This window comes from Micromys minutus (assembly GCF_963924665.1).
Source record: "Micromys minutus genome assembly, chromosome: 1".
NCBI lineage: Eukaryota > Metazoa > Chordata > Mammalia > Rodentia > Muridae > Micromys > Micromys minutus.
The window spans coordinates 29,658,377-29,671,542 of NC_137969.1; the positions used below are offsets into that span (position 1 = coordinate 29,658,377).

General features: G+C 43.7%; 1 protein-coding gene across 2 annotated transcripts in view; it reads left to right on the forward strand.

Moving 5' to 3' along the window:
- Positions 1 to 362: 362 nt before the first annotated feature.
- Positions 363 to 13,166, forward strand: part of THOC5 (THO complex subunit 5) — a 30,487-nt gene continuing 17,683 nt past the window's right edge. For both annotated transcript variants that reach the window (XM_080940990.1, XM_080940991.1), the window contains exons 1-7: positions 363 to 436; positions 3,704 to 3,819; positions 5,917 to 6,060; positions 6,785 to 6,898; positions 7,016 to 7,113; positions 8,296 to 8,442; positions 10,350 to 10,464. In XM_080940990.1, coding sequence (XP_080797116.1) covers positions 3,724 to 3,819; positions 5,917 to 6,060; positions 6,785 to 6,898; positions 7,016 to 7,113; positions 8,296 to 8,442; positions 10,350 to 10,464 — 714 coding nt within the window. In that variant the 5' untranslated portion in view covers positions 363 to 436; positions 3,704 to 3,723. The remainder of the gene's footprint in view (positions 437 to 3,703; positions 3,820 to 5,916; positions 6,061 to 6,784; positions 6,899 to 7,015; positions 7,114 to 8,295; positions 8,443 to 10,349; positions 10,465 to 13,166) is intronic.

The window sequence follows — 13,166 nt, forward strand, 5'->3', positions numbered from 1 at the left end:
CTGCCTTCTAAGTCCAGTGAGACCAATGTACGCAGATTTTAGCGACCAGCCTGACCTACAGTGTTCAAGGCCGGCAAATGGTGCTATGTAGTGAGCCCGTTTCTAGCACAAAGTCAGAAGGCAAAAATCCACTAGGTTCCAAATTATAGCACAACGACACTTGTGCTTCCTTGAGCGTACCACAAACTCACTCAAGTGGGTCGGCGGAGGGCCCCCTACTTCACGCGCTGGTGAAGGGAAACGAAGCACAGGTTCTTGAACTGTCAACACAGTCAATTTAATAGAAATGCCTCCCGGCTGGGACACGCCCCTTTCTTAGCTTCCCAAGCTGCATCTGGCCTCTGTCTCACTTCCGGTCTGTGGCTCTTTCCTTCCGCTTCTCTATGGTCGCGAGGCGGAAGTGGCTGTCTGGCTGGGAGGCGTGAACAGTTTTCTGGTGAGTGAGGTTGGAGGGCAACCGGCTGGGCTTGCAGGTCCTCGCTGGGCGCACGGGGCTTGGGATGCAGACGGGACGATGCATGATTCCGGTTTGGGGTCTTCATCTATCGGGTTCCCCCAGGGCTCGTGGCCTTTTTCCGGGAACAAACCGGAGCAGCATCCTCTGTCCCCATTGTAGTCTTCTGATAGTGCTCATGGCAGTGGTGGTGAAAACACATCGTCTGTGCTCCTTTTGTGTGTGTGGGAAACGCTCCTGTGTGGCGGTTGGGATTCTCCAGGTTTTTCCGTGCCACCCTGAGGCTTTTGTCAGATGAACCCGCCACTTGGTTAGCTGTCACTGGCAGTCGCCGCCTGCGGTCCTCTGAGAGAGAAGCGTTATCTTCGCTTATAATGCGTCGCGTAAGACTCCAAGGAGTCGTAGTAAAGAAAATTTATTGCTGGAGCATAAAGGCTGAGAGTGCCAAGTGAGGACGTTAGACGGGAAAGAGGCTCGGCTTTTCTTTTTGTTGTCCCTTCTTTTCCTAGCTAGCAGGCCTGACTTAGTGTACTTGGTTCATTAACTATTTTGCTTATCTTAACTTTTAAGAAAAAGAAAACAAGAATTTTTTTCTTAAGTTATACTGCAAAGGGCCCCGGGCAGTAAGAAGAAGTTCCTGTTTTAATGACGATTTAAATGCACTCACTATAGTCTAGTCTGGCTGGCTTCTGTAGTCCAGGTTGGCTTCACAATCGCAAAGATCCTTTTTGTCCCATTCACGAAAGTGCTGTGATTACTGGTGTCCACCACTATCCTGTCTCACAGTCTATCCGCCCCTTCCCTCCCTTTTTTTCCCCCTTGGAGACAGGATTTTATTATGTAGCCCATACTGACTTGAACACATTATATAGCAAACGATAATCCGCCAGCTCTAACTCTGACCTGTTCTCATTGCAGGCATGTCCTACCTACCACACACAGTATTATGTGGTCTGGGAGATCAAACACGGGGCTTTGAGTACTCTAGGCCAACACTACCAGCTGAATTACATCCCCTACTTCACCTTTACTTTTTTTAAAAAAAATTGGATATTCTCTGCATTTACATTTCAGATGTTATCCCTTTCCCCCAATTCCACCCCACTCCCATTGCCTCCAGGAAGGTGCTCCCTCTCCCAATCACCCTCTCCCACCTCAGTTCCTTGGCATTCCCCTACACTGGGAAAACGAGCCTTTGCTGGACCAAAGGCTTCTCCTCCCATTGGTGCCAGAGAATGTTATCCTCCTCTGCATATGCACCTGGGGCCATGGGTCTCTCCATGCAAACTCATTGGTTGGTGTTTTAGTCCCTGGGAGCTGTGGTGGGTTTGGTTACTTGATCATTTTGTTCTTCCCATGGGGTTGCAGACCCTGTCAGGTCCTTCAGTCCTTTCTCTAGTCACCATCAGTTTTTAAACTTATTGTTCCTTTGGTAGAAGAAAACTTGAGGTGTGCATGCCATAAACAGGAAACTGCCTGTGCTTGTCTTATGGTGATGATAGAATTGCATAATATACATAGTATGATGAGAACATCTTTTAAAATAAATTCTGTCTTGGTTTCCTTGTCTAAGGCTCAGAGAGAATCCATTTCTTTTATTTTTTAAATTCTTTTTATTTCATGCGCATTGGTGTTTTGCCTGCGTGTGTGTCTGTGTGAGGTGTTAGATTTTGGAGTTACAGACAGCTATGAGCTGCCATGTGGATGCTGGGAATTGCAGCAGGAACCTGTGGAAGAGCAGTCAGAGTTGAGTCATCTCTCCAACCTGAAACTCCATTTCTTACAAGAACCTTGGCATTTGTAAATGTTAACAATAAACTAGGAAACTTGAAGCAATTAGATGTTTTGTTTGTGATTTTTGTTGTTTGAGATGATGTCTCACTACATAGACCAGGCTGTCCTCAACCTCACAAAGATCCACCTGCCTCTGCTCCCTGCTCCCTACTCCTATAGTGCTGAGATTAAAGGCATACGCCATGGCAGTTGGCCAGAAAAATGGTAGCACAGCATTGGGAGCCATAACTATAATCTTAGCACTGTTAAGGCTGAGGCAGAAAGGTCTCCGGTTTGAAGGCAGCACGAGCTACATTCCGAAGAGAAGGCAAGGCAGATTAACCTGTCCTCTGGTGTTTAGCATAATGTGATTATTCAGGTATCGCCCCAAACCACGTTCATCACCCTCAGCGATGTACTTTATATATCAGTGCTCCTACAAGCCCCGAAGGGCTGTTGTTCATTTAATTTCAGATGAAACAAGAATGAAGTTGTTGGACAAAACTACCCCCCTTGGAAGTTGGGGTGACAATAGGAGGAACCTCTTAAAACATAGACTTTGTTCTTTACTTAGTTTTGCTTCTTCTGTTGTTTTTGTTTTTTGAGATGGGGCCTCATTATATAGCCTTGGCTGGCCTGGAACTCAGAGATCTTCCTACCTCTGTCACCCTAGTGCTGAGATTAAAGACGTGCCACAGCGCCTAGCTCTTCTTTATTTGCATATTAGAGCCAGACAGGGAGGCAGCAGGGATGCTGGTGAGACTGGGTGATGCAGTACTGCAGGTGCCATAAGTAGTGGGGTAGCATCAGATGGGCCTACACTAGCTGTGCAGCCTTGGTAAAGCATCACCTCTCTAAGCCGTGCTTTTCTCATCTGTGAGATGGTACAGATGGTCGTGGTTCTTTTTTTTTTTTAAGATTTTATTTTATGTATATGAGTACACTGTAGCTATCTTCAGACACACTGAAGAGGGAATCAGATCCCATTACAGATGGTTGTGAGCCACCATGTGGTTGCTGGGATTTGAGCTCAGGACCTCTGGAAGAGCAGTTGGTGCTCTTAACCACTGAGCCATCTCTCTAGCTCGATGGTAGTGGTTCTTATCTGAATGTCTGTGTAAAGCAACCAAGTGTGTACATCTCCATAAAGTGCTTAGATCAAAGTCAGTAGCCCTTTCTTTCTCTTTTTTAAATTACTTTTATTAATTCTTTGAATTTTTCATATAATGTATTTTTAAATTATTTTTAAAATATTTATGTGTATGTGTGTTTTTCCTACATGTATATCTGTGCACCACATGTATAGTTGGTGCTTTCAGATGTCAGAGGGGATCAGATGCCCTGGAGCTTAGTTCTAGATGAATGCAGGGAGTCAAACCTAGTTCATCGGGAAAGCAACAAGTGCTTCTAACTGCTGAGCCATCTCTTCATTTCTCTGTGGGAGAGAAGTCCTTAGAAGCTTTCTCTCCTTAGCAGCTCTCTGACCTGGAAACACAATGTCATCAGAATCCAGTAAAAAACGGAAACCCAAAGTGATTCGTAGTGATGGAGCCCCAACTGAAGGGAAGCGGAATCGGTCTGACACGGAACAGGTAAGATTCCATGCTGCTGGCAAACTGCAGTCTGTGGCCAAAGAACTGCCTGTGAGTGTGGAGGAGCTCAGGGCCACGTGTACTGAAACGCACTTCTGGCTGCCCATACCAACCAGATGACTAGAATTCCCACGATTTGATAAAAGATGAGCATTAGCCTAAAGCACTGGCCTGTTGGATATTTGCACAGAGAGTGTGTCCAAGCACGCTATTCCCAGATTGCCTATGTGTGCACTGACTGCACAGCTCCAGATATTCCCAGAGAACTCATTTTTGGTGCCAGAGGCTTGTGTCCACAGGACTTCTGTGCCCAGGATTCTCTTTTATCTATTTCTCTCTCTTGGAATCTGTTAAGCTGATCCATGACTTAACATGTAGGATTTTTGTTTGTTTGTTTGTTGAAACAGGGTCTCAGATAACCCAGTTAGCCTTGAACTTGGTATGTAGCTGAGGGTGACCTTGAGTTTCTGCTCTTTTTTGTATAACCTAGCTGTTTTGGTTGTTTAGCAATTCTTTAAGCATATATAATAATCACTAGATATTAGCCCACCTCTTTTGAGTAGATCTCTGCAGATCTATGAAGATGTACTGTCTTGTAGTGATGTTGTTGTGAAGCTATATAGACAAATAGATGACTTTTTAAGTCATTTTAAAAATTTATTTATTCATTATATATAAGTACACTGTAGTTGTCTCCAGACACACCAGAAGAGGGCATCATATCTCATTACAGATGGTTGTGAGCCACCATGTGGTTGCTGGGTTTTTTAACTCAGGACCTCTGGAAGAGCAGTCAGTGCTCTTAACCATTGTTTAGCAACTTTTACAAAAAAATCATGCATATGGATGTTTTTCCTACATGTATGTTTGTGTACCACATGCATGCAGTGCTCCTGGAGGCCAGAAGGGGACATTGAATCCCTAGATAGACCTGGAGTTACAAATAGTAGTAAGCCCCCATGTGGGTGCTGGGAATTGAACCGAGGTTCTTTAGAAGAGCGCTGGTTGCTGTTAACTCCTGAGCCTTCACTCCAGCCCCAGGCTAGTTGGTTTCTGATGGGTTTTTGTTGTTGTTTTGAAACAGGGTTTCACTATGTAGTCCAGGTTAACCCAAAACTTAAGATCATCTTGGATCATCATCTGGATGTACTGGAATTACTGGTGTGTGCCATCACAACTGGCTTGCTTGTTATTTTGAAGTAGACTAAGGAAACAAATCAGTTTAAGTTAAAAAGCAACATGGGCTTGTGCGTAGCTTAGTGGTAGAGACTGTTTTCAGACAGTGCAAGGCCCTGAATTAGAACCTTGTATCGAGAGACATTACTTTTAGCGCTTGTTTATTTAACTTGTAGGCAGTAACTTCTAAACAAGTGCAGGAAATAAGTCCTCTTTTACAACCCAGAGCTCATTTTTTAAAAAATGTTTGTCCTTGTGTGTATACGTTTTGGGTTTTTTCCCCCTTTGAGTATTTTAAGCACATCATTGTGTGCAGTGCCTGCAGAGGACAGAAGAGGGCGCTGGTTCCCTTGAACTGGAGTTTAGCAACTATGTAGGGAACTGAAGCTGGGTCTTCTGCAAGATCAGCAGGTGCTCTTCATCACCTCACTGTTGCTCCAGATCCTTAGGATGAGTTCTGTACATGTAAATGGGAATTTATGGACAGAATAAATAAATAGAAAAACAAAACAACAGCATTTCCCTTAGTTTCAGGAAATCAAGAATACTGTAGAGATTTTTTTTCTTTTGGCACTGATCACAGCATTGCTAATTTGCTTGTTTTCTGAGATAGGTCTGTGCTGTAGATCAAGCTGACTTGAAGTTAACATCACCCTGCCTCAATCTCCCAAGTGCTGCAATTACAGGATTATGCCACAAGGCCTGGCTAATAGTGTTTTTTAATTTTTTGTATGTGTATGTGTGTTACCACATGTGTGGGTGTTTGATTGTATTGTCTACTTGGCCAGGAATCACTGTGTAGCCCAGACTGACCACACCCTGGCAATTGTAATGTTCTTACATAATGAAGGTTTTTATTCTTCCTGTCCCTGATACTGGCAGGGAGACCCTCACCCATAACCTCGTTTCTTGCCTTCACAGGAAGGCAGATACTACAGTGAGGAGGCTGAGGTTGACCTGCGGGACCCTGGCAGAGACTATGAATTGTACAAGTACACTTGCCAGGAGCTACAAAGGTTGATGGCTGAGATCCAGGACCTGAAGAGCAAGGGCAGCAAGGATGTGGTAAGGAGAAAGGACAGGCACACTAAATCTCATATGTCTGCAACCTAGGGCTCCTTCTGCAATTCGGGGTTGGGGTCCAGAAGCACCAGAGGTCTGCCTTTAATTTGTCAGAATTTGTCATAACAGCCCCATTTCCATTATAATAATGAAAGTACAAGATACTTTTTAAAAAATATAATTTGATATTATTGACTTAATATTTTTACATGCAGTCATTTTGCTGAGTGTTGAGAAGTGCTAATAAGTCATAGAGCCCAAAATAAAATTATCATGGATGTTAAACGCATTACTCAGGCAGATGTAAAACTAAACAATGTGTCTAAAAACTAGACAGGTGATTTAAAGAAGAATTCGCTTTTTCCCAGCAGTCTTGTTTTCATTGTTAAGATAGTTATGTTCTGTAGTGTTAGTATTATTTAGTATTATAACCAAACTTTATATCGTCATCCCATCCCTCCTCCCTTCTGTCATCCCCCCTTCCTCCCTTTCTTTTTCCTTTGAGACTATGTAGCGCTGGCTGGTCTTGAAACTCCCAGTGTAGACCAGGCTGGTTGAACTCTTGCCTCTGCCTCCTCATTACTGGGATTATCATGCTTAGCCTAACCCTTTCATTTTCTTGTATGACATTTCTCACTGTTCCGGGCTCCCGTTAGACTCTGCTGATGGCCGTGCATGGGGTGGGCTTGGTGTCTGTTAGTGGCCTTACCAGTCTCTTTGTGCACAGGCCATTGAAATTGAAGAACGAAGAATCCAGAGCTGTGTGCATTTCATGACTCTAAAGAAGCTTAACCGATTAGCCCATATCAGGTTAAAGAAAGGAAGAGATCAGACCCACGAGGTAGAGTTTAATAAACCTCCTGTCTGTCCCTTTCTAACTCACCCTTTGCCCCTTCTCTGACTTTGCTGATGGCCAGTCCCACCCCAGATTGCTCTGCTCACTTCACTCTCCCTTCAGGCCAAGCAGAAAGTTGATGCCTACCACCTGCAGCTACAGAACCTGCTCTACGAAGTGATGCACCTGCAGAAAGAGATCACCAAGTGTCTGGAGTTCAAGTGAGTTCGGGAGGACAGGGTTTGACTCACCAGTCTGTGGTAATGCCTGTTCTTCCATGGCTCGGTGTGAGCCATCACTTCGAGTGGAGAACCTCAAGCAGTCATTTCAGACGACACAAAGAACCATGGAAGCCTCTCAGCCCCTTTTGAGGTTTGAGCTCAGCACTTGGTAAAAGTAGTTTTTCTCCTCAACGATTTATTCACCTCTGTGTCATAGAATACCAATACCTACTTGCCCCACTGAAAAAGTAATGTGGCTCCCACTCCAGTGCTGTTTTTGAAAGTATAACAGTTGAGAATGTAGAAAAACAGCATAAAAGCATGTCACACCCTCCTCTGTAATCTTTGCTTCATGCAGGTTGGCCGAGCTAGACCATAATGAGTGCAGGCAGTGGCCACAAAGACGGACTGTGGGCTCTGCAGTCAGTGTGCAGCCGCTGACTCTCACTAGCTCTGTAATCTCGGACACACTTGAAAAAGGGAAAGGAACCTGGTAGTGGTGGCTTACACTTTTAATCCCACCACTTGGGAGGCAGAGGCTCTGTGAATTTGAGGCCAGCCTGATCTACAGAGTGAGTTCTAGGACACCAAGGGCTAACAGAGAAACCTGTCTTGAAAAAACAAAACAATAATTAACCCCCCCAAAAAAAACCCCACAAATTGAAAAAATGGAAGAATTAAATATATGTAAATTATATAATATATATAATAAAAGGTAATAGGTTTCAACAGACTAAAGCACCCATCTTTGAAGAACTTGGTGAGGCGAGGCCAGAGGTGAGGCCAGCATGTACAGCTGTGATACTTATGTGGCCATGGCATGAACACTTGTGACATTAACCCTGCAGAGAATCATCTTTTCTCCAAACAAGCAAAATTTAAAGCTTCTAGATTTTGTTCACTTCTACTTCTGCCAAGCCTGCTTTTTCTCATCTTATACAGTGAAAATGTTTTAAGTTATGTGTAGACTCTTAGGTTTATTCTTCCATGGTGATGTGTCTTGGGATTCTGAGTCTCTTAGCCAGGAGACGTTTGTAAATTCATTAAGCATCCATCTCAAACCTTCAGCTGATTTGTGGATAAATAGGTTGAGCTGCACAAATGACCTTGTGTTATGTCACTGGTAACTCACAGTTTGGGGTTCTGAAAATGGCTGCCTGAGAACTTCATTTTTGTTTGTAGGTCAAAGCATGAAGAAATTGATTTGGTCAGTTTAGAGGAATTTTATTCAGAGGCTCCACCAAACATCAGCAAGGCAGAGATCACCATGGGCGACCCTCACCAACAGACACTGGCACGTTTGGACTGGGAGCTGGAGCAGCGGAAAAGGTGGAGCTTTTTCCTTCCAGGCCTGGCTAATCTCACAGTGACGGTGCTTGGTCATGACCCAGGATTAGGCCGAATAGTCTCCAGGACCAAATCTTACTTTCTTATTAATTCATCCTATATTATTCAAACTTGACTGACCTCTTTCATGTGGGCTTATGACCGTTATAAGGTTATCAGTAAGAAGTTGGAGGTGATGGTATGTGGCTCAGTGGTAGAATGTTTGCCCACCATGTACAAGGTTCTTAGCTCAATGCCCAACACTGCAAGGGGGGGAATCTGCACTGGAAGGTGCCTCAATAGGTAAAGTACTTGTTGTACAAGGCTCTGGCCCTGAATTTGGACCCCAAGTACATGTGAAAAAGCTGGGTGAAGTGCCATGAGTCCGAGATGTAGAAACTGGTAGCTCCCATGACATTTCTAAAGGTTTACTTGTTTATTATATATAAGTACACTGGAGCTGTCTTCAGACACACCAGAAGAGGGCATCAGATCTCATTACAGATAGTTGTGAGCCACCTTCCAGCACCTCTGGAAGAGCAGTCGGTGCTCTTAACCACTGAGCCATCTCTCCAGCCCCTCCCATGACATTTCTAGCCAGCCAGCCTATGTAGTGAGCTTCAGGTTCAGTGAGAGACCCTGCCTCAAAAACTAGACAGAGAATAATGAAGAAAGATAGTTGGATTGACCACTGCTCTCTACATGTGCTCTCATGGATGAGTATACACACACACACACACACGTTTATGTGCATGTACACACACTTTACACACAGATTATAGAGGTAAGTAAGAAATGGGGAGAGACATGGGGAAAAGCAGTCAGGGTGACAAGATAGAATGATAAATACTCATGAATATTTCACAGTGAAACCCATTTGTTTGTTTATTAAGTGTACTAGTCACTTTCCTTGTGACTCTGACAAAATACCCTAACAAGCAACTGAGGGGAAAGAGAAGCCACTGGTCACTGTGTGTCCCCAGTCAAGAAGAGAGGTGAACATTTGTGCTTGCTGGCTTTCTCCTTAGGTAGTATAAGACCCAAGCCAAGAGAGTGCTGCTGCCTGCTTTTAGAGAGTTCATGTATTTAAAGTGTGTGTGTGTGTGTGTGTGTGTGTGTGTGTACTGTGGAATTAGTTCTCTCCTCCCACCTTCCCTTGAGTTTCTAGGGTTGATCTCAGGCCTTTATGCTTGCTGAGCAAGTGCCTTTCCCCAAACGTACATTGTTGTCAAGGGTGGCTCTGCACTTCTGTTCTCCCCCCCCACACCTCTGATGCTAGGATTTAGATGTTCACCATCACATCTGAATTTCTGTGGTGCTAGGCAAGCGCTCTACCAACTGAGCCACATCTTAAACTCCTAAATACCTTTGCTGCTTGTCTTAGTTAGGGCTTCTCTTGCTGTGATGAAACACCATGACCAAAAGCAACTCAGGGAAGACCCTCAGCTCACACTCTCACTGAGGAAAGCCAGGCAGGAACACAGAGCAGGAAGCTGGAGTCTGACTGGAGCAGAAACAGTGGAGGAATGCTGTGTACTGGCTTGTTCCCCTTGGCTTGCTATAATTCTCACTACAACTTGAGTTTGATCCCTAAAAACCACATGGTAGGAAAGAACTGACTAGTGTAAGTTGTTTTCTGATCTCCACACACAAGTATAACAGAGGGATCCTCTCCCTGCCCTACCCCACCCCCACCCCCACAAAATAAAATAGTTTTAAGTCAATATATGTGAGGATTTATGTATTTACTAAGTATGATAGTGCTTGTATGGAACTTACTAAAGGGCTTGTCATATAGTCAGTGCTGGCTGTCATTAGAATAGTCAGCTGTTTCAGTGGGTCTGAGAGTGAGCAGGTATGTTTTGCTATCCCTGCAGACATTCCTGACAGTGCCCTGTGTGCCCCTTTAGGCTGGCAGAGAAGTACCGAGAATGTCTGTCCAACAAGGAGAAGATCCTCAAGGAGATTGAGGTGAAGAAGGAGTATCTGAGCAGCCTCCAGCCTCGCCTCAACAGCATCATGCAGGTGAGTGTGGCTCTGCTTTACCACAGACCTGCCACAGAATCTACCACACTCTGGGCTTTCCCACTCACACGCCTGGACTGTTGTTTATCCATCGCTTTCAGGTTCCTCACCAGCTTGCTGTCCCTAGGCATTTAAACTTGGTTCCTTGTAGTTGATTCACCCAGAACCTCAGGAGCTGGGGAAGAAAAGTGGATGGCTCTCTGGCATTTGAAAAGCTTCCACTTAACATGTATAGAATCAATCTGTATGAGTGTACATGTTTTCCAACCTCTTGGAATGTGCTCTGAGTAGGAGAAAGTCTGGTTACCATCTAAGAGTAATTAGCTGGTGTCACTTGGGAGACTGGCAGAGTTCTCATTGCAGTTTTGGCTATCAGAAATGACCTAATGGCAGTCTCACTATAAAAGAGCTCAATAATCAGTTATAAGTTTAGGAATTCTTATAGGATCATCCTTAAGACTTAAGTTATTTATATGTCCATATAGCATTACTGCAAGACAGTACATCTTCATAGATCTGCAGAGATCTGCTCTAAACGGGTGTACTGTTACTTAATGATTGTGTCCTGATCACCAGCTAGTTATTAGCTTGTTATGTTATGGCTCCTGACAGAGATCCACCCGCCTGTTTCTCCCGAGTGCTAGGATTAGAGATGTGCCCCTTCAAGACCAGTTCTTTTCTTTTTTATCTTTGCGTGTGGTGTGTATCTGTGTATGTGTTCATATGTGTTAGAGACTGGCACCTGTGTCTTCTGTAGGCCTCATTTATTCATTGATACAGGAGTGTACCCATTGGCTAGACTAACTGACCAGCAGCTGGGATTGCAGTCTTGTCATCATGTGTTGCTGGGATCTGAACTCAGGCCCTCATGCTTGAGCAGCAAGCACTTTACTGATGGAGCCATCTCCATAGCCCCTTGAATTCATTTTCTGATTCCATACATACATACATTATTTTAAAAATAAGTCTGGGTATGTATGTTTGTAGCCCCAACAACTAAGGAAGGGGATTACTTGAGGTCATGAGTTTGAGACCATCCTGGGCAACATAGGTAGACCTGATTCTCTTTTTTTTAAAAAGTCATGACTTTGGGGTAGGAAAATGGCTTAGTGGTTAAACACACTGGCTGCTCTTCAGAGGACCAGGTTCAATTTTCAGAGCACTTACAGCAGCTCACAATTATCTGTAACTCCAGTTCTAGGGATCCGGTACCTTCTTCTGGCCTCTGTGGACATGCACTGACACACATGCAGACAAAACATCCATATGCATAAAAGAAAAATAAAATTTAAATTAAAAAAAGTTTAGTGGGTTTTTTTTGTTGTTGTTGTTTTTGTTTTTGATACAGGGTCTCACTACATAGCATGAACTCACAGAAATTCTCTTGCCTCCTAAGAGCCAGGATTAAAAGTGTGTGCCATCTTGCTTGGCTTAAAATATAAAATTCTTAATTTCTTGGAAGTGGAGGCTTGAAATGCAATTCAGTGGAAGATTGCATGCTTAGTATCCAGAAGTACTAGGTTCATTCCCCATCACCAAAGAATAATACCAGCAACTTTACATAGAAAAGCATATAATACTTTATGTATAGCTAGGTGACCGCTTATTTAGTGAACACATCTAGATAACTATTCAAGATCAAGACTATAACTTTTAAAAAAAATGTTGTGTGTATGAATGTTTTGCCTCATAAATGTATGTGCACCACATATGTACCTGGTACCCTGAGAAATCAGAAGGGGTTGATTTTTCTGGAACTAGAGTTATAGGTGGTTGTGAGCCACCATGTTACCCATGGGAACAGAACCCAGGACGAATAGAACAGCAGCCAGTGCCCTTATCTGCTGAGCCGTCTTTCTAGCCCGGGCCCTGTTTTTTCATTTCCAGCTCCCAGACACTACATTCTCCTGCCCCTCAGTAACCATTATTTTGGCTTTTAACGTCATAGACTAACTTTCTCTGGATCTGAGTTTTATATAAAAAGAATCATATAAACTCTTTGGTGTCTGGTTTCTTTTGCCCAGTGGTATTTTTAAAATTTATCGGTGTTACTCTTGAGTATCAAGTTTTTTTTTTTTTCTTGTTTGTTTGTTTTTTGTAATAATTTGATTTCAGATATTCCCAGATTGGATCTGTTATAATTAATGTACCTTTGAGTATTGTTATACATGTCTTTTGGTCCTCAACTGTACACATTTCTGTGGAGTGTGTACCTAGGTATAAAACTGCTGGGTCATGTAGATTCTTCTGTGCGTGCATTTAGCTTGGCAGCCTCTGATACCATTTCCTAAAGTGACCGCGCAGATTGACAGGTATTCCTACAGTGGAACTTGACATCCATCAGAATCCTTGCCAGTGCTTGAAACTGCCATTGCTCCTAGTCTTAGCCAGTCTGGCGGTTGTCTTTAAAGTTGTTATTTGTATATTTGTGTGTTTGTGTGTATGTGTGTTGTGTGTGTGTCATGAAGGTGGAGGTCAGAGAACACCTTTCGGGAATCAGTTTCCCCTCCACCATGTGGCCAGCAGGCTTGGTAGCAAGTGCATGTCCCTGCTGACTCATCTGGATGTCCCTGCTTTTTTTTTGTCTTGTATTTTTCATTTCACCAGGGACTTGTGATGGTGAGTGTGACACATTACTCTTTTCCTTTCTTTCCATCCTCCCTCTGCCCCTTTCTTTTTCGTTTTGTCTGCAACTGAGTCAC